Raw genomic sequence first — 23,772 nt, 5'->3', positions numbered from 1 at the left:
AGGAACAAATGTCTGTGCAATGATACGTTTGATACCATTTGATCTATGGAATGCCATACTCCACCCTCACCCCCCAGTTTATTTCTCCATTTCCCAACCCCCTCACTCTTGCGGAGCTGCCTGATAGTTTGAAATTCTGACAGCTTTTAAGAGTGACAAAATCCAAATGTTCCAAAAGATGGAGAAAACGTTCTATTTGTAGAACATGACGCTAAAGCCTTTATTACAAAAAGCCAAGTCCTTCACAAATTCAAAATACTCAGGTTATAAATCAGGCTTTTGCAGTGAAGTAGAGTTTTTAGTGGGCATGCACGTTGAGTCTGTGATGCGAAAAACCACCGTGGAACTGCAGTTACTTAAACCTTACTGCACTGGGCTGTCTTGCTTTCCTGTGGGGCGCTGGTAGCTTTCATGGCTAAGTAACTTCTTCCTCTGTGGCTGATACTGTGATCTTTCTGCTTTATAACACTTGCAATTTAAGCAAGGGGGAAATAGAAACTCTTGTTCACAGCTTTATTGTCCTAAAGAATTCATTTTAGCAAGGTGTCCCTCTTTTCTTCCGCCCCGTTTTTTTTTCTTCCCATCCTCTGTCTGTATTGGTATTAGCAATGTATTCAAAGCAAGTGTTTCTACCTTACGGCCTTAGGAAATAGAGGTGCCAGCTGTGTCACCCAAGTTGTCATTCAGTAATTTATGAATTCTTAGTAGACTCTTATTTCAAAAGTATGGTTTTCACACTCAGCTTTATGTGGCATACCGATAAAGTGGTAGACGTAATGGTAAGCCAGCAGTGAGGTATAGGGTGGTCGCATTTGACAGATAGGTGTGTGCTAACTCAAGGGAAGGCTGGTCTCTGAGGGAAGAAGGCCCTGGGAAATGGAAAATAACTGTTCTTCTTTGGAGACATCTGCTGTATGAAATGCTGAGAGAGGACGTCGTTTGAGAATGGAGGACACTTGGAGAATGTTCTGCAAATGGCTCTTGGGAATCCTTCAGAAGATTTTCCTTTTCTTTTGATGTTTAGCTGCTCTTCATGTTTCACTTCGGTCCTATCGTGAAGGATCGCTTGCAGTGTACTATGCAATCTCTTACAGGAACGGCTTCTGGGAGTTTGAGACTTGAATAAGTGTAAGACTTGTGTGGGATAGCGCAGCAGTGAAGGTGTCTCATGCTAGAAGCTGGACAGCTGGGGAAAGGGCAGCCAAATAATAAACAATGGATTTATGTTTGGTCTCTGACTGTAAATGAAAACAATTCTTTTAAGCTGGGCTAGTGCTGAGGTTTGACTTTCCATAAGTCATAATCTCATCAGTATTTGCCAGCGTTTCTGGCCAGATGCAACACAATGGCTTAAGTCCTCTGGAACAGAATTTGGAGGCCTATACACTTGGACACTTCACTTATTACTGGCTGCTATGAAATGTCATCATCAAATTTATGCTGGTGCATTAATTTTTTTTCAGCCCTACAGGTCAGAACACACATTGGCAGGAAGGTTTCTGGGGATAGGGGACAGGAAATTACACTGGACAGGAAAAATGGCATTGCTGATAAAGGCGTGATTTCAGTGTAGGTCTTGGTTGTCAAGCATTGGGATTGGAAATGTGGCTTTTGGTTTGTATTAAATGATATTATGATAAAGGACCTGGACAAGAATATCCTATTTAGACTTGTCACGCAAAATAACTTCTGTGCAGAGTCGGTTTGAGTATTTTGTGTGAGAGCTTTTCAAGTGATAGGTTGAAGTTGTGCACTTCTTTTTTCCTTACTATAAAATCATCCTTATTTATGCACTTAAATGTTTACAGTATGGTAAGGACATACAAATGTACAGATGCTCTGCTCCTGTTCCCTGCTTGTAATATTGATTAGCATCTTCAAACAAGAAACAAGAATAAAGTTTGAAGAAGGGATTTGTATTGTACTAAAAAAAAACATCATTACATGGAAAAAAGCAATAGCTAGTTGTTATCCATAGCAGCTTAAGACTACATATTTATCATTGAGATAACATTTCTGTTGCAGTTGATATCATCTCTGTTTGAAGATAGACTACCTGACATCATTTGAAGAGGTCAATACTAGGAATTATTACTCAGCTTTCAGCAGCTTTACAATGCTGCTTCAGTATTTTAAGTGTTCTGTATGAAACTACATCAATGTATGGGAAAGTGCAGAGTGTGTGAAGTGTTTGGGAAAATTCAGAAGAAAACTCGGTGGCAAATAACTTGAACAGTCACTTGACTCTTAGCATGTCATACATACTGATGATGTGCTGTTGCTGTCATTGTCCTAAAAGACTTGTATGAGGCATGAAAAGATCTAGGGGAGGAGGAATGTTGTCCTGCCAGGAAAACTGTAACAATTAAAGCTGTTTCACAAGAGCAAATGACTGAGAAAGAATTTGCGTGAAGATTTTTTTTTGTGCCTGTAGAATTCCAGTAGCCTTGCAGATTTCTACTATTCCTTATTTCATTTATAAATTCCCTCCCAAGTAGTTTATGGTGTTCATTAAAATCCATTTTGAGTTTGACCTGGCATAGAAGTTCTCCATGAAGGACAACTGCAGAGATGGGAAGATTTAACTATGCTAAATACAACACTAATACAGCTGTCAACTAGCTGAAGACACGGGGTATCAGTAGATGTGGGGTACAGCTTTTTGTAGAGGCCTGTTATTTGTCTTCTAAAACATTTGTTTTCCCAACAGAATGATTTAAAATATCACTTCTATAGGTGGTGTAAACCCTCCTTCAGACCCATGGATGCTGCTTCAGAACCAAAAGTGGAGTAGGAATGCAAAAGTCTTAAGTGCAAATAGAGCTAGGAGAGCTCTATTTACAAAATTATGTCTTATAGAGTCAAAAATTTAAGAAGGAGGCCTCCCTTTTGCAGGACATGTAAAGATGTGACACTGTCTGCGACTTTCAGTGCATCTACCCAAACTCTTCTGTAACAACTGTAGATAGGATGTTGTTACCACCAAGGTTCTTACGGGACTAAAGTTGAAAGCAGTCTCCAACTTGCGGGTTGCTTGTGATCAAAGTAGTTATTTCTTTTGCAGCCTGGTATTAAGAGACATTTATAGGCACTGCTTTTGCCCTGTTTGGTTTAACCACTGCTTGGATCACCTTTGTAGTATGACTTAGTGCCTCTGGAGGCACTTTGTGTAGAGCAGAGCCCTGCCAGGTGGATTAGAGCTGGGAACTGCTGTCATCATTAAGCCCTTGGAGTACATTGCCACTTGAACTTGAATTAGCTCATTACATGACACAGGATTCAGTGAATGGAGAGTACATTATAGCTTTTTCTAGACCTTAACCTTTCAAGGAATATAGTTGGCCTCCCTTACTCCCCACACCTGTTTGCATATTGCAGTCACGCAGCTGTATATAGAAAATCAGATCTTCTTGCTTATTGCAGATCTACAGCAAGTTAATCAGATGTAAGAGAGGATCACACTTGTCTTCACTGGAGATGGGTATAGTATGTCTCAGCTTTGAGTTGTTTCTCAAAAACTGGTATGATACCACTTGGTAATTCCTACTAAGAATACCTGTCTGTTGTATTTTTCATACTTACGGTTTCATTTACTAAACCAAACTTCTACTGACACTTTAATTGAAGTGCAAAGCAATCTTGGTATTTAGTGACTCATTTTCTCAGTTCCCTTTGTGAGAGGAAGAAAAAGTTCTCCTTTTTACATTCTTTCTGTCTCTTTCACAGTTTGGTTCAGGTTGTAGTTAAAGACATTTAATGTGTCTACTGTGCAGGATTTCTACAGCGTAGTGATTGAAAGCAGATGTGTGAATACACACACGCACACTCTCCCATACTCACATACATGCACACGGAGCTAATGAATTTTGACTGAGCCACAGATGATGCAATAAATCTATATGGCAGGTTTGGGAGTGTTGCCACTTGTAGATATATGCATACGTTACGTCCACTTTTCTTTTCTGTTGTCCCCGTTCCCCGGTACTACATGTATCTAAACAAAGGTATCAGAATGACCCCTGGGCCATTCAGTGAACATACATTCTTTATTTTGTGACTTTAAAAAAAAAGTTTAGAGCAATTTTGTCTGGTTTTATTTATTAATTTCTTGCACAGTTCATGAAAGACGCTGGCTGATTTTCCTACCATTAGCACTACGCTACCATCCCTTAACATTTTATTCTGATATAGAATGAGACCAATGTATAGGTTTTGGTGTATGGCATTGGTTTTGGTTATGAAGTGGAGGATTTCAGGAGAGCAATTCATGGAATTAGAGCTCTAAAGGATTTGATTCATTAGAGTTCTGTATTGAAACAAAAGCAGCCTCCCTAGCAGTAAACCTTAAAGTGACATAATCTTACATATTACTCATTTCTGTTAGGTTCGTCCTTTATGTAATACTTTCGCTATGGACAAAATCACTGGTGACTCTGTAGGGATAGCAAATTATGCTCTCCTGTTGAGCAAGGAGAGTAAAAACAAGCTTCTTTCTTTACTTTTACGGCATTTGCTTTCTAACTTGCTTCCTCCAGTTTGGGAATTTCCTGGTCTTCCTGAACTCTCAAAACCACGTTGGTTTTATAGCGAAGGCTTCATTGTGAACATGCTACCCAAGCATCCCGAGAAACCTTTATCCTTTAGAAAGCAAGTTGTTTAGACCCTGGGGTTCCCGTCCCAGGATCCTTGCTGTGTTTAGGTCTCACAGTGTCTGCGCTGTGCAGGTTGTACTCTTCTTCACGGTTAGCACTGCTGCTGTGGAGCGGAGGAAGGAAACTGCAAGCCAAGAAAATGCTGATCGAGAATCGACTTGGGACTTCGTTGTGGGTGAGGACCGTGATGAACAGTTTGGCTATCTGGAAATCTTTTAGATAATTAATGAGTCATACCGTGCAGGGTCCCCTGTCTAACTCCCACCCACAAGCTGATGGGAGACACACGCTGTAATTAAGTGTGATGAGTCCAGGCGTATTCGCTGCAAAGCTGCTGTCCATTGCCAGCCAGCGCTGACTGGGGGATTTCAAGGGGTGGATACCAGAAATTGCATTTACAGATACCGCTGCTGCTCTAGTAGTCCATGAACTTTGAGGTTTTGCTTTAACCTTATAGTGCTAGAATGTTTAGGGCATGGTTTCTCTTGACTTTTAATTGTTTTAAGTACAGTTTGGTATGCAATGCATCTTACACCTGAAGGAAGACAGAGTACAATTAAGAGAATGAAAAGCTGTCAGTTTTTCCTTGAGTTTCTGTTGATCCTTAGCAAAATTGTCTTCTTAGACTTTATTGAAGTGTTTTAAATTTAAAGTGTTTATTAAAGTGTTTTATTTGAGTCATATTACATTAAATAGGTGGTCTCTTTAGCATCTAATAAAGCATAATTGGTGACGTTTGGTGTAACGGATGTGGTTGAGAGGCTTTAACAATATAAAGAGCCTATATATATCATCCCCCAATGCAAATTTGGTCTCGAGCTGACTGAGCAAAAACATATTAAGTGAATGATTTAACCACAAAGCCAATAATTTCATAACGTTAACTTCACTCTCGAAAATTGTTTCACTTTTCCCACTTTCTGGACCCTGACTGTTGACATATGTTTGTGATGAGTTCTGGAGAAGGTGCCTGCGGCATAAGATTCAGGTAAGTAGCTGGATATGTGGTTTCAAGTCTCCTGATGCATTGGGAGACTAATATAAGCAAATTAATATGCTTTTTATGAAATTAATATGAGCAGATCAAAAACTTTCCAGAACTCCACCCAGGTTCTCAGTGGCAGATGGCAGGAAAAAAATGTTTGGCTTGTTGAATAGTTGACTAATAGCATGTTTTCTGCTAGAGAAGATAGAAGGTAGGTATACTGGAAAGTGGTACAGGAATCGCTAAGACTCGAGGTGAGACCACCTCTTTTTAACCCAAGTTATTTAGCTGAGAAAACCGAGTAGGCCTTGTGAATTCTCTTAAAGTTAGTCAGTAACTGGAAGTGGCAGCGTCTGCTTCATGTCTAGTGCTAATTGCTAAAGCTTACAGAGAACAAAAACTTCAGTAGGAATTACTCTCGGGGCTGTTACAGCCCGAGTTTGCCGATTACGGCACGTGTAATACTGTAATAATGCTTGGAACAAATGTCTTTTCTAGTAATAGAGCGAGGTAGCCCTCTGCCCCCTGAGAACCTTGCCCACACGCTGCGTGGTCTGCTTCTTTGCAGGCCGTTTCCCTACTGACCTGCAATACTCAAAGACACTCTAAGCGTAATACAACGGGGCTAGTCAGCCGTGGGAACAGTGCAAAAAGTCTTGCTAAACTGTCGCGACCTGAAATCTCATTAATAGTGTTGGCTATAACGTGAGCAACAAGTATGTCCATCACTGAAGCTTAATTTTTGATCCCTGTGCCTTCGGTGGTGGTTGTATAGTTAGAGAAAGGAGAAAACCTGAATCCCATAGACCTTCAGGAAGACTTACATATAGCATCCCTGGCTTGCAGCCTGCACCTGTGGTTTTGGAGCCTGTGTGGACATTCAGATATGGCCAAGTTTTCTCCAGAACAGCTGTTCTTATAAGATTTAGAACAAGAAGAGGAAATCTCCCAAGAACTGCTGATTGTTGTGAAACTCCTTGCCTTTTTGGCAGAAAACTTGCTTAAAAAATTAAGGACAGAACCTAAAGTGCTTAAGCTCATAAGTAACTTTACACACGCGAGTAGTTGTACTGCACTCAGAGGACCTCCATCTCTATGCATAAAACTGCTGCTGCACTTGAGTGCTTGCAGGTTCAGGATTGAGTAGGACTTTGTTGATGAGCATCCTGTTCTTGAAACTTCAATCCACAGATGGAAGACGTGTAGGCAGGAGTTTTAAGGTCATGGGGAAGGCAGAGGCTGAAACACAGTGTAGAACTAGATTTTGAGAGCGTTTGTATACAGACATATGGGCATCGATACTGTTCAGATCTTAAAAATGGGGAGAGAAGAATGAAAACGGTACTATTAGATGCTGTAAGTTAGATGGAGCGTCAAGAAATGGAGGGAATTAGTGTTCTTCAGTGCCTGTACGTCAGTGGGGCCCTTTAAGTAGAGATCCTGGTGGAAAAACCTTTTAAATGAGGTGTCAAAGTCAGTTGGTAGGAATCACCTTCCTTGCCAAGTGTCAAAACTCAGCCAGCGTAGTCAACACGGAGAGGATGCAGTTTTCAGGGATGGCAGAAGCCAGGTTCAGCCCTTATTTTAGGTGGCTGCACTACAAAGTAAGCCATACATAGTGGTCCATCAAAATGAGCAAAGTGGGAAAGTGACTTCTTACGCCAGGTGATCGTAAAAAGTAGAAGTGGGAAAGGCAGTTAAGAAGTATCTGTGGTGGTTCTGAGACAGGTGCCTTTCTTCTGCTTCTGAAATTGGAAAAGTTCGGTTTCTTCTTCGTGATCTACATGTAACTGCATTCAGGGAGAGCTGCCCATACTGGTTGGGCTAAAGCAGATCTCAAGCTACAGCAAATCAAGTCAACTATATGCTGAAGGTATATCATATATACTGTTCATTCGTTGCATATACCACATATGATCAATTTGTAATTGCACTGCTCGTTACTCTGATGCTTGGGATCATCTGTTTTGCATAGAAGTTCATAAGGGGAAGGTCTGTGATAATTTTACTGGTGCTGAGATGTTAGGATAGGCCAGCTTGGGGCAATTTCTCTGTCTCTCTTCTTTTTTTTTTTTTTTTTTTTTAATGAAAGATCCTTCCTTCTTCCCACACAATGTACAGGCACATTTCCAAAACACTGTACTAATGAATGCACTAATTTAACAGCATGCAGTCTGTAGTGCTGGATTTGGGAACTTTCTATGCACAGATGGAATTTTTCCCCCCCTACAATGAACAGATGAAGTGAGAGACAAGACAGGCTTCTTGGATTTCCTTGGGGTTTTCATTGGTAAGAAGCTGAAGCCCATCTTTTGTAGGGGTAGACTGTGCTTTCCTGTCAAACTTCTGTGTTTGAGTTCAGAGTAGCCTGTGGTCAAGTCAAGTCTGTGACTCGCTTTAGGAGTTCACTTTCTGAATATGTGTGGCTTCCTATTGCAGGCTTGCAATAAAAAATAATAATAATAATAATAAAAAAACCCCTCTTCTTAAAATGTGAAATGCTTGCAGCTAAAGCCAACTTGTGGAATTGCTTTGAAATGAGACAGCTTAACTGCTCAGAGCTGGGAGATGGAGTCACTACTTTCGTGCAGCTCCTTGAAGTCATTGCGGGACTACTTTAGTCCAAGATATTTAACTTTCCAAGCCAGTGAAATTTACTGCAGGAGTTACAGGTTATTGCTTCATTTGGCTGCCCCGTTCACATCTTAGTTACTAAATTTTGTAGGGATGTCAGCAGAGAATCTCATGAGATGAGGACACCACATCGACAGATGGAATGGAAATGCTTAACCAGTTTTAACAGGGTGGAGGTTAGATGGTAGGCAAGGCAGGAGGAGCCTTTTCTGGAGACAGCGCTATGTTGAAGCAAAGGAATACTTTTACATTAGTACACGGGATCTAGGAGCTAGTGGGAATCACTTCATTTCAGTACTGCAGTTACTCTGCAGATGTGGTTCACTGGCATTTTGCAAGCTTCTTTCCAAAATGAATCTGGCTGCTTTGGTTTTTAAAGATTTTTTTTTTCTTTTGTCTGCGAAAACATGTGGTATCAACTCAAAAAAAAAAAAGGGGGAGAAAAAACAAAAAACACCAAAAAACCCTTTACTGCATATTGCCTTTAGCAGTAAATGGTTACCAACTGTATAAACAATAAAAAACTTCATGAAAGTCTCAGTTTGCATACGTCTTAGTGTGTAGCATGTCTTCAAGTCTCTTAGCTTTGAGTTACATGAACTGAGACTGTTATATGGGTGTCAGGAAGTTCTGGTCTGGTCAAATTGAAATATGTTCCTGTTGTTACCCAAGTTAATTTTGTATGGGTTTACACTATAGCTGATGCAAACCTATTTTATCTGAAACATTTTCCAGTCCTTTCGCATTGTGTTGAGGGCAGAACTTTGTCTGCAGGTTAATTCTGTGTTTTGGGGTCTCAGACACTTTATGAAATTCATAGTTTCTTATTCCTAAATAACATTTTAAGGTTGAAATGTCATATATGCAGTGTACTGACTTTGAATTGAGTAGCACATCCCATTTTTGAGGCACTGAGAGTCTTGGAAGTTCATCTGAACCTTTCTCTTGAGCTTTTTTATCTGCAGTGCACACTTGCTGAGTCTGTTTTTTCTGTATTTTAACTGCAGTGAAGTGGAAGAAAAGCAGGGGTCAGCCAGTCATCTCATCTGGGTGCCGCTTGGGATGCTGGCTCAGCGAGACTGATTGTAGTGCTGGATCTGGTGGATGGGGCAAAGAGGTGTTCTCTGGAGTTGTGGGCAGCAGACAGCTAATTTAGAAAATTAGAACAGTGGAATCAGAGAATGGCTTGGTTTGGAAGGAACCTTTAAAGATCATCTAGTTCCAACCCCTCTGCTATGGGGTGGGGTACCCACAATTTCTCTGGGCAACCGTTTCAGTGCCTCACCACCCTCTTAGTGAAGAATTTCTTCCTTATATCTAATCTAAATCTACTTTCTTTTAGCTTAAAACCATTACCCTTGTCCTGTCTCTACAAGCTGGTAAAGAGTCTCTGTCCGTCTTTATCATAGGCCCCCAGTAAGCATTGGAAGGGTGCAATAAGGTGTCCCTGGAGCCTTCTCTTCTCCAGGCTGAACAACCCCAGCTCTCTCAGCCTGTCTTCATAAGAGAGGTGCTCTAGTGCGCTGGTCATCCTCGCTGCCCTCCTCTGGACCTGCTCCAACAGGTCCATGTCTTTTTTGTGCTGGGGGCCCACAAAAGCTGAATGCAGCACTCCTGCTTGGGGCTCATAAAGGTGGAGTAGAGGAGGAGAATCACCTCCCTCGACCTCCTGGTCACACTTTTTTTGTTGTAGCCCTGGATACAATTGGCTTTCTGATCTGCAAATGCCCATTGCCTATTCATGTTGAGTTTTTCATCCACCTGTACCCCCAAGTCCTTCTCCTTACGGCTGCTCTCAATCCATTCATCACCCAGTCTGTAGTGATGTTTGGGATTGCCCTGACCCAGGTGCAGGATCTTGTACTTGGCCATGTTTAACTCTTCAAGCCTGTCAAGATCCCTCTGGAAGGCATCCCATCCCTCTCCAGCATCAACTGCACCACTCGTCTTTGTGTCATCCACAAACCTGCCGAGGGCACACGCCATTCCTCTGTCTATGTCTCCAATTAAGTTATTAACAGTACTGGTTCTGATAGGGACCCATGAGGGACATGACCCATCGCTGGTCTCCAGACACTGAGCCATTGACCGCAACTCAATGGATGTGGCCATTTAGCCATTTCCTTATCCACTGAACCGTCCATCCATCCAATTCGTGGCTCTCTAGTTTAGAGACAAGGGTCTTGTGTGGGACCTTAGTAAATCCTTTGCACAAGTTAAAGTATCTGAAATAGCTTTCGTTGGGTAGGGAGAGCTCATCAAGAAAAGGTAAGTGGCACTAGCATGTTGTACCCCTTTCCTAGAAAAACCTGAGAAAGAGGTCAGGGTTTTGGGAGCCATCAGGATTGTATGCATGTTGTTGGAAACTATTTTTGACTTGACCATAGCCACAGGAGCAAAGACCTACGTGACAGCACCCGGAGTGTTTATTTTGAGTCACCTTACATTTTCAAAAGAGGCAAATAGCAACTGTGTTTTACTCTAAAGTGAATATTTTACTCTCACCCTATCAAATCCAAATTAGTATCTTCTGTTTTAATTTTCCATTGGTTCTTGCTTAGGCTGTTTGAGGTTGTGTAGGTGTTGGCATAGCTTGTATCTGCCGCTTTATAGAAGCTGTTGTGGCTACTGGACAGGTGTGTTTCCATTGCTAGCCATCAAAAGATTTTAGCAACCTTTTCTCTAAATATTGTACATGATTTAGTGAGTAGAGTTCAGATGGTTCTTTACTGAAGTGCTATATTCAGTGACTTACTGTATTTGAGCTTTGGGGTTTTATTTCTGTCTCTTAAACTAATGGTGAGTGACTAGGAGATCACTAACCCTGTTTTCTTCCGAGACTGCTTTAGATTCGTTATTTTTGAGTGGTGTTATGTGAATTTCATTACTTAAATTTTCTTGTAGTCTTAATGCGTGCACATTAAGCCTTCTCTTGTGCCATGTGTAATGTGTACCTTTTGGTAACGTAGCAAATTCAAGACTTTCTCTTTTTGGTTGTTTTTAACTAAATGAAAATAAACAGGCAGCTGGCTGTGTAATGACATCAGAAAGCCCACATAAGCCAGGAAAATGTTACACTCACAGCTAAATTGAAAAGATGCTCTCACAAAATTCAGTTCTGATGGAAGAAACAATCCTTCCACCTAGGAAAGGGAACTGCAACATAGCTGTGTTGTGTTTTGTTTTTTAAACTGGAGTCCTTATAGGCTTAAATAATAATGGAAAGAGTTTTCAGTATTGTGTAGCTTGTGTTTAATTCTGTCCGAAGGTACGAGTTTTATAACAGTGTGGAGTTGAATACAGGTGAAGCTGAGATATTAAAGCATGATTCCTAAGGTAAGATACCATTAAATATGTTTTCCCTCTGCCTGTATATATCAGCAATCAGTGATAACAGCTGTTTCTTATCTGGTCCAAAAATTCTCCCTATGTTTGCACAAGTATTAATAAGGGGAAACTTTAAAGTTCCTTTCTTTTTGGGTAGACTTTTGACTCCCCTTGATGCCTTTTCATCAATCCCAGTATGGATTCTGTGGGAGTTTTATGGTTGCACATTTATTTGCAAGATTAATTATGCTTTTAAATGGGTCTGGAAAGTTTTGCAGACTATTTGCTAATACTGCATGCTAGAGATAGTTGTGTGAGATAAGGGCCTAAGAACCGTCACTAGGGAAAAGAAAGGCCATCTCTTTCCATCCCTCCTTGTGCAGAGATGCTGCTGAGGAAGGAAGCTGTGTGTGAGAGGCGTGCTACGTACCCTCTGAACAGAACAGTGTTGTCATAAATATAGATGGACCTTCACAGATGCTCAGAGCTTTATCTCTTATAATCTATGACCTTAACGGTAACTCTTCCCACATGTGCGGTGCTGAAAGGGGGAAGGGGGATATAAGTTGCAGTCTGGCTCTGTCCTAGAGGAAGGTATTATTAGTTTCACAAAACAAAGAGCAAGGGCATGTGGAAGTGCTATCACATGCCGAGACGTTTGTAAGGTGTCTGTGTTAAAAATCTTGCCAGCTCTGCACAATAATTATATTGATGCAGGGCTGTGCTGCAGTCTAGCTGAATTATTGGGCATCTTACTGATGAGAAGCTTTCCAATCGTTTCTTCTGTCCTTTCAGTGCTGTTTCTTTTTCCTTTTTTTTTTCTTCCTATTACACTTCTTTTCCTGAGTCGCACCCAAATTGTAGGGATTCTGTGGGCCTGACAGAACACTTACAATGCTATGGTATGCTTGGTGAGAGTAGAAAACAGGGACAATCATTATTCCCACAGCAATTTTGCAAATGCAGATCAGATGACTAAAGTTCCCTATTTATTTATGTTTAAGCCTCTTTGGCAAGGATTTACAGGTCTTAGTACTAACAACTATTTAGCCAGGTGTCACTAAAGATTATGCATTCTTGAAATTCTCAGTATTTTTCACTGCTATCTGTGCAATCTGCTTTCAACTTACAGTTGGAGTGTAAGTGTGGAGTGACTTTGGGCAGCAGGAAGGTAGCTTGGGAAAAATCAAAAGACTGCATACTGTAAAAGATTGTTCTTGTGTATAGCTGCTCCAAAGTCCTCTTAGAGGGTGCATGTGTATGTTGGGTCTGCTTCTTCAAGCTGGAGGATTCTGAGCTTTCCTACAGTTTCATAGTGAGTATGGTATGAAGTTTCATTTCTCACCTTTATATTGACTCTACTGCAGCTCTCTTACTTGGAGAGTAAGCTCTAAGTGTGGCTGGGGCTGCCAGTACGTACTTGGGAAGGTCATTGAAAAATAGTCTTGGCAAATGTCTCCCTTCAGAAGGGTGTTTACTGTAGACGAGCGGAAGTGCAGATACAAAGCCTCATTGCAAAAAGCCACAGTGAGGATGTCTTCTAACAGTCTGCTCAAAGCTAAGAGTAAGATGGTTTTGCAGGGAGCAAAAACCTAAGAAACCGGGAAGTGTTGTCCATGAAGGCCAAAACCGAAGCAAATCTATAGCTAGCTATCTAAAAAGCTGCAGCCTTCTGGAGGCTCTTTGAACCATTGCTGTATGACCCATGGCAGTATGAGTGGCCAAGCAGACGAGATAGCTTGTCAGGGGATTTCATAACTCTGCCATTTGAAAAGCCTGAAATAAAGGATTCCTGGTTTAAAAAATAAAAATGGAAAATAAAAAATCTGCTCACAAAAGAAGAGGAGATAACCTTCATATCTAACCCCTCCTTGATCCATGCTTGACCTTAGAAAGAATCAAGCAAATACAAACACACTTGAACATTAGTCTAGCCCTAGAGCAGGTTATTTGTATTCTCCAGCTTTTCAGAGATCTTTCTTTTGTCCAAATCCAAACGTTCATACAGCCTTCTCATCAGACAACAATATTTCAGAATTCAAACAGAACATAAATGCACCAGACTTCTTTCACTGATTCCTCAACAACTGCACACAGGCTCTGTTATTTGAGTATTGGACATCTGGACTCTGTTTCCCTTCGTGACAGTCAAATCCTTCTGAAAATTCCATGTATGCCGGAGATCAAGATCCTCAAAACGATAAACAAAGACTATGTTGTCAAATTCTATGACTGCCTCTTTCATTTCTTCCTTTTCCATTTTCTTAAGAGTACTGAAAAGCTAGGCTGACATCAGTGCATATTCCTGGTGCACTTAAGCTCTTCAGCTTCCTAGGAATTCAGATGGTTGCTGGAGGTACCTCGGTCCTCTCTGGAAGTCACGCTGGAAGCTGTGCCCTGGAAGTTCCGTGGGTTTGATCCTCTGTGTTCTAAACAATTGGTTGTTCTTGCCTTGTGTGAGAAGAACAACACCAGAGCACTTATTTTTAATTGTGCTTTTTGGCTGTCAGCTCACTTCGTCTTTACAGATACAGTCATATATCTGCATATATCCTGTATGGTGACATTGTGCATTGCCTGCAGCCCCAACCCCTAATAGTTGCTTCCCAATCTTTTGACACAGGTGCTGGACAAACTGACAAGCAGAGCAGTTCTGCCAGAATAAGGAAGAACGGGTTTGGGATGCGGTAGCTGGTGACAGCTTTTGCAGCAGCAACTGTAAGATGGTGATGTTTAAATTTGTCTGGGAAGGGAAAGCTAAAAGTAGAGGAACCCCTTGGACTTCAGGAGAGCAGACATCAGCTTGTTCAGGGAGCTGGTAGGTGGTATCCTATAGGAGGCTGCTCTGAAGGAGAGGGACCCAGGAGAGCTGGCTGCTCTTTAGGGACAGTCTGCTCAACTCCATTTCTCAGTCTCTTCTCACTCTGAGTGCAGGAAGTCAGGCAGCTGCGGGTGAGTAGGGAATGCAAGCAAAGAGTAGGGAAGGTGAAAATAAGAATGAGCAGGCTGCCTGGGAGGGATACAGCAACCTTACCTGGGCATGCAGGGACCGAACTGGGAAGGCCAAAACTGAGCTGGAGTTGAGATGCATGTGGGATGCAAACAGCAACAAAAAGGTCTTCTGCAGTACGCTGGCAGTGGAAGGAAGGTTGCTTTCTGTCACGGAGGGGTCATGGCAACTGGGAGAGCTCCGCGATGGCTGGAATTGGCAAATGTCAGGCCTGTCTTCACGAGGGGCCAGTTGGAGACCTGGGGAGGTCAGCCTTACCTTAGTCCCCAGGATGGTTATGACAGCAATAAATCCTGGAAGCTGTTCACAGGCATACAAAGAAAAAGGAAGTGATTTGGAATAGGCAGCCTCAGTTTTCTAAGGACACATTATGACTGAGCAACCTGGTTACCTTCTGTGGTAAGGTAACAGGCTCAATGGCTGAGAGGAGTGCCGTGGATGTAGTTTGCCTTGACTTTTGACATGGTCTCCCATAGTGCTCTTCAATACAAATTGGAGAGAGATCAGCTGAGTGGGAGGTCTGGTGGAAAACAGTCTGGACTCAAGGGCCAGTGATCCGTAGTTTTAAGACACTTACTAATGGTGTTCCTCCATAGATCAATACAGGGACTAGGACTACTTCTTTGTGTACAAGTTCTTTGTATCTTCCTGTAGGCATCTGCTTAAGAAAATTCTGGCAGTGTAGGTTTCTGTGAGGGAGCTTGCGGGCTTTCAGGCTGGCTCATCGCCATCCACCTCGCCACATCCAAATACGCTTATACTGTTTCTTCTGAGATCCCATGCCTATTCTTCTTTCCTTGCAGCCATTGGCAGTCGTCCAGCTTCCTCCACGTGAGGCATTTAGAGCGTAGGATTTTGCGCTCTACTCCACTGTACATCATGCAAGTGTCTGCAGCCCTTCGTGTAGCAGTGTCCGTAACATTGCATGCTAGTTCTTACGTCCACTGACGAGACATCGTGTATTCTGCTAAGCTGGCTGTGGTTGTGTGGCAGTGTTTTTCCCTTTTTTTTTTTTTTTTAAATGCAGGGGTAGACGTGCGTAATGCATCTAATAGATTGTGCAGGGCTGAATGGAAGGCCACATGGGGTTGCATCCTGACTTGCTCAGGTCATTAACTTCATGCTCTGCGTATCGCTATCATTAGCTGAGTTTGCGTAAACTTCACAGCTACTCTGCACATCTTGGTGCTGTTAGGAACACCTGTCTGGGGAGGCAGAAGGCGAAGACGAGAGAGAACATAGAGACCAGAATGTGGATTCTCTGGCTTCTGTCCACACGAGCCTTTAGGAGGCATTGAGGGAGAGACAGCTGGCTGAAGGCGTCAAGTACCCGTAATTGTCAGTTTTTTAATAGAACCCCAGAAAAAGGAACTAGGAAGAGAACGCTTTCCTTTTAAGGAGGGTTATTGCTTCCTCATGAAGAAAACTTCTCTGTTTAGGGCTAATACTGTTTTTGGATCATGCTTTAGTCGGGTCTGCAACGCAGGTATGAAAAGTCTTACATGTGGAAAAGTGGGAAGTATTTCTGTGCTCAACATGTGCCGTAAGAGGCACAAGTGCCAGAGCTCTGACTATATTCCGTGCTTAGGCTTCTTTGATGCCTGACATTTAAAACTATTATTGGTTCTGTGGCAGGTGAGCTGTTGATGGCCAGTGATGGTTTTCATTACAAGTCAAAAGAAATCTTTATGTTCAGTGCAAAGCTCTGTTTATCCAGCTGCTGCATATGTTAGATGATGACTAGTGCACTAACAGGAACTAGCGAGAGATGCAAGATTTTCTTCAAACGCTGGAGTAGTGCATTCTTACCATCAATTCAGACGTCTGAGAGACAAGGCTACAGAGTTCTTCTGTGAGCTGGACTGTGGAGCTTTGCAACGGAGCCTTTCCTTCGTCTAACTGCATCGGCCTTTTGGTCAGGAGCTACTTGTCTCTCTAATGATCTTCCTGTCAAAACTTTAGGGGCTGCGGTAACCTTCCTCTCTTTCTCTCTCCCCTGTAGATGAGGCCCAAAGTATTTAAAAGCAGAGAGACTGTAATCTGATGCTGTAAAGTGTGGAAGTGATTTCATATGCTAAGTGATCCATAAATTGGTTTATTTGTTATAAAATGGGACATAAAGTGCATTGAAGGTATGTACTTCCTCAGCTGTTCTTTCTACTGCCATTTGCCTGAAGCACAACCTTGTTTTATCAACTTATAAAGCTGCATCTTGAGCTTCACTCAGCGTGCACACCATTTCTGGTCCTTTTATATAAAGCCCCAAATCAGCTCATTAGAGTTGCTTGGAGCAGGATTTTTCTGAACAATCTATTCTATAAAATTTTGATATCTAAGATCTGGCAATGTAGGCTGTTTTCACATTCCCCTTCCAAATAGCACTTCTGTCCTTCATGAAACAAAACAGACGTTGAATTGATGACTACCCTGGTAGTTTGTATATATTTGTTTCAGTATCTAAACTACCTGCCTGTTCTAGGCAAGGGTTTTCCACCTTGCATTTCTGAACAACTCTAAAGATTTTTCTTGAAACTAGGAGCACTCCACACTGAAAAAAATTGGGGAACCGTTTAGGAACTGCTCTCAAAGGTAGTACAAAGAATTAATCATTTTCCTAATTTAGCTTGCAGTTGCTAGGGCTTATTGAATTTCTGGGCATGATAGCAGCTAAGACAGAAATAAAAACAAAACTTTAGATTTCTGTGTGCAAATTCTACTATTGTTCAAACAAGATCCAGCAATATTTGCTTGTGGACATGACAATAAGATGTCACAGCTATTACATTCCTCTGAGGGCTTATATTCAGAATTTGTACATGAATTGTAATAATAATAAAAATAGTTTTTAAAATGTAGAGGCAGTTTGAAGATAAGCACTCAGAAGTTGGTGTTGGTATTTAGGTGACCTTTCCAGTCTTATTGCTAAGATGCAGCATAGGTTGTGATCTTTACTTACATGACCGCAGACTTTCTCCAGCAGTCTCTGTTTCTTTCAGTGCCCAAGATGCCCTTCAGTGCACAAGGGCAGCTGTTCAGTATTGATCTTGTTTGTTGTGTGGCATCACTCCAGGCTTACTGCACGATATCTAAACATGGTACTGAAAACAGCTTTGTTAATTCTTTGTTTTGAGTTTTCACCCTTGTCTTTTTTAAACATTTCAGTGCCCTTGGGCAGTTATGTGAAATAAAGCTGCTCAAGAACAAAAATAACTGCTGCTTGTCATTTGGGGGGATCGGTCATATTCTTAGCATATCGAACCTGTTAGGCCATCTTCTACAGTGGATTTGACTGTGCTTCACAACCTAGTTCTAGCACAAGAACTGTAGAATTCTAGCACAGTATCCTCACTCAGTTACACTTGTGCTGGGATTAGGTTCTCCATATTCCTGTCTTGAAATACCACCAGTGAAAGTCAGCATATTGCACTTCAGAGACTGAATACCTGATTGTAGCAGGAAAAAGATGAAGATATTAAAAAAGCTGAATTCAGCTGAAAGAGGCACACAGAAGAGGGCTGTTGTGAGAAGAAGTTTATTGTTTGTGGATGCGGCCAAAATCTTGTCTGCTGTCAGTGCTAGGATAGTTTTGGGAAAATAGGACACCTGCTGCAGCACAGAAGCCTTAGGATACAGGACTAGAGAAGATGATGTGTGGAAACCCTTGCTGTTACAGGCAACTGGGGCATATAATTCTATAAAACCATAAGATGGTCAAACTTCATCTTAAAAGTAATAATGAACAGTGAAGCAATGTGTTTATGAAGGTCTTGCTGAGTAGCATTTGAATACTTCCATGGTTAGAAACACTTATTTTCAACCTAGATGCAGCTATGACTGATGTATACCTGCTTGTTCCTGTGCTAGCATTGTCTTTTGACTTAAATAATTCTCCCAGTTCCAAATGTACCTCACTCTTCAGTATTGTCACATAGCTCTTCAGTCGCAACAGGCGACTGAATGATTAAGAGTAGAAAACTTTCCTCTGGGTGAGGTGGTAGTTTGGAAGTGAGCATTGCCATGGGATTCTTCTGATAAAGAATGAAGAAAAACTGACAGCAAAACAGAACTCACAAGTGTATATATAGGTTATTGCCATTGCCATGTAGGAAGAGGGGACATCTTAGCCCCAGACTCATTATAGCATTATTAGCACTAGTTCCAATGGGAAAACAGAAATAGTCCACCTCCAATATATAATCGAAAATATACAGCCGTTAAAGATACTATGTATGCGTAAAAATAGATTGCATACCATTTCAATTCAGATTATATTTATTTATTGATTGATTGATTGATTGTGAAACTATGTTTCAAGGGGGCTTTCTTTTCAATTTCTTCTGCTTGTGGATGATAGCCTTATAAACACTTCATTTCCTGACTCTTCACAGGGCAAGACTTTTCAGTGGCTGGTCAGCTGGCTTTTGATTGTTGAGGGGTGAAGTTACCTTTTCCTTTATGTTTCATGTTTACTTGTTACCACTGTAAGTTCTAAAAACAGCATTTGGTGCCTCACAACTGTGCTTTTGTCTCCCAGCGTGTGATTGTTGCCTACCACACACACACAGATCTCTCTTTGCTTTTGTTTCCCCAGTGTGCAAGTGGCTGCGTTAGATGATGAGCCAATTTGCTTTTAGTGTGGATCAGAAAGACCTGTCTGAAGCTACGGATGGAGGAGCTGTGTGGAAGATTTGCTTCTTAAGGGGTTAATGATGTGGAATTTCACACATAATGCAAAATGATTATGCTGTATGCATTCTCTGTGAATTTTCTCACTGATCACAAAAGACTTTTGTTTGGTGTGCTAGAATGGTCCATAGACTAAATGTACCCTGTTCTTTTAATTGGATAGAAAATAACTCTGCTAATTGGAGGAAACTGAATAAAGCAGTTGGTGCTACATGCCAAATGACAAGTCTTTTACAAGAAATATGGCTTGTCCTTTATATGCATCAGCAGAGTTCTAGTATAAATGTGTAATACAGAATAAACCCGACTTACTCAGAATCAATTCCATCATTTTGCAGAGACTTGCATGTTTTAGAAGGTACCCTCACCTGAGATGTGCTAGTGTTTACTCTGCAAGCTAAGGCAGAAGTACAAGATTGACTTTGTCTAAGAGAATGATGTGACGGAGTGCTTGATGAGAACAATGGCATTTCTTTAGCATTCCTCCAGCAGAAAAGTCTCTAACGCAGAAGAAAAGAGCAACGCATTCCCCCCGCCCCCAGTCTGCATGGTGAAGGGATGAGATGGATGCCCTTTGAATAATGATAAAGTGCTAGATATGGGGGGTCACGGACTTTTAAAATCATGTCCCTACCTTGTACCATATTGGCAAGAGCAGCTGGCATTGTACCCTACTATAAAGGATGATTAATTTCATTAATGAAGGAGGCTCAGAAAGATGAAAATGCCCTTCTAGCATAGCTTTATTCCTTTTATACTGCTGTTGAGGAAATAAATATCACAGTTCATGAATCCTAGGTAACTCGGCATCTTGCTAAAATCCCCTAATCCTTTTAGCTTTGCTCTGTAGTGTGAAAAGCAGGATGATGGTGACAGAGTACATCTTGCAGTGCTGCCTTCTACATTAAATGTTTTGGAGAGGACAGGGTGTTCCCAGCCAGGCTGAGACCTTGTGTGTGAGACGTGAAGTTCTGAAGTCTTTTACACTGTGTACACCTAGTAATGGAACAAAAAGACACTGTCAGCACACAAATTGTGTGAAATTGGTTGCAAAAAGTACATTTACTAACCTGATAGTTTGAGAGGATGATGCAAAGACAGTTATTCTTTGCTTGGAATTGTAAATTAGCCTATGGCTTTCATACTCTGCATCTGACTACTTGGTATGTCTCTGCTAAAGAGCACTATCAGACAGCCACCATCACGAATTTGTGAGAGCTAGTGTTAAATGGATGTGAGTGGATTAAGTGCTGGCTTGTCTTCCAGCAATATTTGTGCTATCATAAATACCTGAAATCACATTGGTGAGAAAAAATAAGATGAAAATGTAAAAACAAAAAAAAAAAACAAAAAAAAAACCCAACAACAGTCTAAGATGAGGAGAGGACTAAGGACACTTGAATGGATATCAGTTACTCTGCTTTAAATGTGGTAGAATTAGTTATCTTTTCAAGATGAACAGTACAATGAGACTTCATGCAGTCACTGAAATTGTAGGTATGTCTTTATGTGGTTGCGTTTTGTCTGATCTAGAATGAACAGACTGCATAGGCAGACGTTTCCTCTGTGAACAGGTGCGTAGCCTTGTTTTCTTCAGCCATAAGGACTGTTCTCCCGTATCATGGAGTTTGTAACTGCAGAGTTTTTGTGACTTCAGTTGGAAGCACAGACCAGTGAAATTCAACCTCTAAACATATATCGAGGGGCAGGGGGAAAGAGACAGCAACTTACACATATTTCAGTTTTTAAAAGCTGCTTTCATAGAATCATGGAATCACTAAGGTTGGAAAAGACCTCCAAGATCATCTGGTCCAACCATCCCCCTACCACCAATGTCACCCACTAAACAATGTCCCTAAGCGCCAGGTCCAACCTTTTCTTGAACACCCCCATGGACAGTGACTCCACCACCTCCCTGGCCAACCTGTTCCAATCCCTGACTACTCTTTCTGAGGAGAAATGTTTCCAAATTTCTAACCTAAACCTCCCCTGGCACAACTTGAGGCCATTCCCTCTAGTCTTATCACTAGTTATCTGTGAGAAGAGGCCGACACCCAGCTCCCCACACCTTCCTTTCATGTAGCTGTAGAGAACACTGAGGTCTCCCCTGAGCCTCCTCTTCGCCGGACTAAACAACCCCAGTTCCCTCAGCCGCTCCTCACAGGACTTGTGTTCCAGGTCCTTCACCAGCTTTGTAGCCCTTCTCTGGACACGCTCCAGGACCTCGATGTCCTTCTTGTAGTGAAGGGCCCAAAACTGAACACAGTACTCGAGGTGCGGCCTCACCAGAGCAGAGTGCAGGGGAACGATCACCTCCCTGGTCCTGCTGGCCACACTATTCCTGATACAAGCCTTCTTGGCCAACGGGGCACACTGCTAATGGAATGACCTTTCTGATGTCACACACTCCTGTGTCAGAGCACATGGTTCTGGTGCTTGATCGCCGGTCCTTGGGGAGGCTGGGAAGGTGGAGGAGAAAGGGACAGCTGAGCTTCTCCAAGTATACAGGTGGAGACAGCTCCCTGATGCTTGTCCTCTGCCTTGGATCAAGCAGCACTGGGCACCAACACCAACTCACGGGGTGAGTTCTCCTCATCGGTCGGTACCAAGCCCAGCAGGCCGCACCTCGGGCATTATTGCCAAGTTAACGCAGGTTAACAAGGTGCCGTCTCTTTGGTTTTGGCTTGGGAAGTGGAGAAGAGCTCATCTCTGGAAAGAGTAACTGAGATAGCAAATGCAAATCGGTGCATGAAATGTATTTTGTGCTGTTCACATGCTTTTTATTTATTTTTTTCTGAATGACCAGTGGGAGCCTGAGGAACTAAGATTAGGTTGTTTTGAGCTGTACATGATTTTCTTACAACAAAATAATCATCATATTCTATACAGAGAAAGAAATTTTAGCTCTAAATGTACAGAAAGCTTTTTTGTTTGTGTAGTTGTAGGGAACATATGGATAAATACCCAATTTTCAGAAGTTACTTATTTTTAATGAAGAGCACATTTGAGGAAGTATTGGATCTGCTCTTACGGAACTATAAGCCTGATCCTTGTGTGTGTGTGTCCTAATAACCTGACAGTTGTGAGCAGTTTTTTGCTGTAAAAAAGTGCTTCCATCTCTAATATACAAGTACCTACGCCTTCAAATTGGATGCCCTTATTTGTGCAAAGTAACCGTATTAGGTGAGAGACTGGTCCACAAAAATAATTAGATTTTAAAGGCTGGTGAGAGGTGCATTGCTTTATAAAACAATATATTGATTAAATAGCTAACCTCAAAAATAACATTCATAAAAAAGTCTGCATATGAAGAGAGAGAGAGAGAGATATTCCTGGTCCAGTTGCTGGGTTTGTACAATGCATTTGATTTGTTGAGGTTTTTTTTTTCTCAGCTAAACAGCTGGTGGCTGAGCAGCAAGCGGGACCGGTACCTGCCTCTAAGTGTCACAACTCCAGGAGAACTTGTTTTAGTAGTCGTGCTTGTCCTTTTCCTCCTGCTGGGTTTCACATTTCTCAGGAGTTCACTGAGGACCCTCACAGTCAGCCTGGGACTGACCGTGAAGTGTTTTCCAGCAGCTGGTGCTGGGAAAAGGAGCGGCAGCAGCAGCGGTGGCGATGTGGCCAAGGTCTCCATCCAGCGGGACGCGGGGCCAAGCTGAGGTGGCTGAACAGTGACCAAGAGGGCTGCTGTGGTGCAGGTGCATGCACCTGGCTAGGGCTGAGAGTGTCAGGGAATTCCCTGTTTCCCAACTACTGCATCAGATAGCTGCTTTTATCTCATGCCTTGGCTATATGAGTAACTGGGCCACGGGAGGGGGGAATAGCTTATCCGAAGCACGCATGCATTTGGTGTGGCTCTGTGTAGATTACAAGTTCCACAGCTGGGTATTTCTACACTTTACTTACAGAACAGAATTTTTGCCCTCTGTCCCAATGCAAGGAGACTGAATTTTGAGCCCAGTGGGAAACAGAAAAAGTATTGGTTGCAGGAAGCATTGTTTTAATCTGAATTTCATAGATACGTGTTTAGCAAGTCTGACCTTTGGCTGGTTTTTGTCTCTGGGCTCTTTTCTGAAGAAGAGTTAGATATTTAAAGCCTATTAGCTCCTTTTCAAAAATAAATTAAACTCTTAAGCAGAATTTTGAGATGAAGCTTTGGCATCTGTTTGTTGAATCAAATGAATATTAAAAAATTCCTAGCAAACCACAAATAGTTACATGGGAAATACTAAAAAGAAAAGCAGCTGAAATGTTTCCAAACACATTTTTAAAATTTAGATTTGTTTTTATTTTGCAGCTTCCTTCAAAAATATTCTGTGTGGGTTATGCTCAATGTTCAAAACCAATCAACTTCATCAGAATTTTTTGCTTTATTTGCCACCCAATTTTTTAAAGATCGAGCAAATATGAAAATAATACAGAATGTTTGTAATTATCATTATTTAACACAGCTGAGAGGTGGCAGCCACTGATACCAA

The 23,772-nt window shown here is 41.7% G+C and overlaps 1 protein-coding gene across 1 annotated transcript in view; it reads left to right on the top strand.

The window, feature by feature from the left end:
* LIMCH1 (LIM and calponin homology domains 1) overlaps positions 1–23,772 on the top strand; it is a 174,457-nt gene that overhangs the window by 25,640 nt on the left and 125,045 nt on the right. The window contains exon 2 of the mRNA XM_035549530.2: positions 3,424–3,486. Within this exon, the coding sequence (XP_035405423.1) occupies positions 3,424–3,486 (63 nt within the window). The remainder of the gene's footprint in view (positions 1–3,423; positions 3,487–23,772) is intronic.

The sequence above is a fragment of the Cygnus atratus genome, chromosome 4 (assembly GCF_013377495.2).
Source record: "Cygnus atratus isolate AKBS03 ecotype Queensland, Australia chromosome 4, CAtr_DNAZoo_HiC_assembly, whole genome shotgun sequence".
Taxonomy (NCBI): domain Eukaryota; kingdom Metazoa; phylum Chordata; class Aves; order Anseriformes; family Anatidae; genus Cygnus; species Cygnus atratus.
Note: the sequence above shows the minus strand (reverse complement) of the source record. Positions and strands in the feature narration are given on the sequence as shown.